We start from the raw sequence: 2,344 nt of genomic DNA, 5'->3' as shown, positions 1-2,344 counted from the left end.
TTGCTAGTCACAACAACCAAATTCTTAATTACATTACTATAAACTCCATGTTAGGTTTATTGTATAATAGCGATGATGTATTCCCGACTACAAAACTACGGTGACACCATGACAGGCGCACCACGAGGGTACCACACGAGGGCGCCACATACCTGTATTAGGTTCTCATCCATGTAGCTGGAGAAATACTGCAGCAGCACGGTACGTTTCTGCAGCGATGTCGGCGTGTTAGAGGTCGTGTAAAGCTTTGGTTTATGACCAATGTCCTTAAAGTACACTTGGCTGAAACAGAAGCAAGACAAGGACATATAGCATGGAAACATTACACGCTACCATGGCAACCACAACCTTCCTTCATCCAGATTCTGTTATCAAGACTATATTACCATGATATCATGACAACCCCCCACCTGATCGACCATTACATAGATTACGTTACCATGACGATCGACCACTCACCTGCGGTTAGGAGCCATACTGATCTGCACTCCATCGTTGAACAGAACTCCGACACTTTTGTCTGACAGCTGAAACCCGAAGCCGTACTTGTTCGAATAGTCGACCCACTTGGTGATCCACAGTACAGAAGTACAAGGTCCGAGACTTGGCAGTGCTGGATTCGGCTCTGCACAGATTCCAAACAAACGTTACCATGGCTAAATGGTCTGCATTGCAGAAGACAGACGTGTTATCAAGGTTACATGGGTTCTTTGCAGGTGACGAACCAGACGTGCTTTAAACAATGATAAAAATGTAAGACAGATAAATCACTGATTTAAGTGAAGATGCTTTAACAGCTTAGTAATATGTTCTTACATAGATAACTATGATGTTTTCCTGAATAACGGCTTCTGTTGCGGCATTCCGCCAGTGTACGCATTTTCCTTTCAGTATCGCCCGCTAGGGGCGCTTATGTTTTTGTAAACAGTGCAAATGGCGGCGTGTTCGTGGCAATGTGAATCTTCCACGATTGAATAATATATATTAGACTGTTTCACGAGTACACACGTCTTCATTATTCAATGTGTTCAAATTATCGCTCGTGCTCATTACATTGCACTTCTCTGCTATGGAAATAATCATAGCATTGCATTTTTAGATATAACATTATAACAGTTACACCTGCACACTATACGTGAAATTACAGGTACTTTTATTCCTCGCATTTCTGAGAGCTGTTCTTGTGTTTGTAGGAGAACCGTTCACGTGTTTGTGAGAGAGCTGCTTGTGTTTGTGAAAGATGTGTGTTTGTGTTTGTGATAGAACTGTTTGTGTGTGTTTCTCGCAGGACTTACTTGACGGCATGTTGATGAGGCAGGTGTGAAGCATCTCATGGATGTCACCAGCACTGCAGGACGATGATGATGAAGAACTCACAGTGCTGCTGCTACACGTGCTGCCTGTGCGCCTGTGCTGCTGCTGCTCTTCCTGCTGCTGCTGCTGCTGCTGTTGCTGCTGTTGCTGCTGCTGTTGCTGCTGCTGCTGCTGCTGCTGGGCTTCTGAAACAATGAACAATAATCACCTTCAATCACCTCTGCCATCTTCCCTTTCTGGGATGAGTAGCTGACTCTGTATGCAGAGACATGCATTCCTGCAACGAATGATCATACTGGAAGGAGTAGCTGACTCTGTATGCAGAGATGAGCGCCCAGACTACTCATAACTCAAGTAAAAGAGTTACAGACTGTGATCATATTCTACTGGCTTCCTGCTATACTCCTCCAGAAATCTTCAACCATCTGCTGAGGCAACAGGTGTGAGTGTGAGTGTGAGTGTGTGAGTGAGTGAGTGAGTGAGTGAGTGAGTGAGTGAGTGAGTGAGTGAGTGAGTGAGTGAGTGAGTGTGAGTGAGTGGTCTCGGTCAGCAGGGGGCGCTACCGTGCTCGGTCAGCAGGGGGCGCTACTGTGCTCGGTCAGCAGGGGGCGCTACTGTGCTTGCCCAGCAAGGGAAACTGACATTGACGACAACTTACCTTTGGTATGTGTGGTGGTGGAATGGTTGTTGTTGCTAGGCAACGGCGACGCGGAAGCATCGCGGTTGTCATGACGCATCACATTGCTAACCGTCTGCCGCAGAACGTTGGTGATGACGGGAGAGAGATCGCGTACAGACTGTAGACAGCGACCGCTGCTGCTACCTTTCTCCTTCTGCTGAGAAGACTTCCCTGAGACCTGGAGGCACACAGCAGTCAGCGTCAGTCTAAGGCTATGATGTCGACATCAATGAGACAGGGTTCCACACAACGGGAAACAGAGCCTGAGACAGGCATGCAGACGTAGTTTGAGACACAGCCTGAGACAGAGCTAGAGAGAGAGGCATGGAAGGAGACAGAGGGATTGCAGTG

At 47.1% G+C, this 2,344-nt stretch overlaps 1 protein-coding gene across 1 annotated transcript in view; it reads right to left on the bottom strand.

Moving 5' to 3' along the window:
• Positions 1-2,344, bottom strand: part of LOC106817565 (serine/threonine-protein kinase PLK2-like) — a gene marked incomplete at its 5' end in the record, with an annotated part of 14,901 nt that overhangs the window by 3,008 nt on the left and 9,549 nt on the right. Inside the window, 5 exon segments of the mRNA XM_014822240.1 lie at positions 122-282; positions 460-625; positions 1,296-1,425; positions 1,465-1,499; positions 1,973-2,171. Coding sequence (XP_014677726.1) covers positions 122-282; positions 460-625; positions 1,296-1,425; positions 1,465-1,499; positions 1,973-2,171 — 691 coding nt within the window.

The sequence above is a fragment of the Priapulus caudatus genome, unplaced genomic scaffold (assembly GCF_000485595.1).
Source record: "Priapulus caudatus unplaced genomic scaffold, Priapulus_caudatus-5.0.1 Scaffold1772, whole genome shotgun sequence".
NCBI lineage: Eukaryota > Metazoa > Priapulida > Priapulimorpha > Priapulimorphida > Priapulidae > Priapulus > Priapulus caudatus.
Note: the sequence above shows the minus strand (reverse complement) of the source record. Positions and strands in the feature narration are given on the sequence as shown.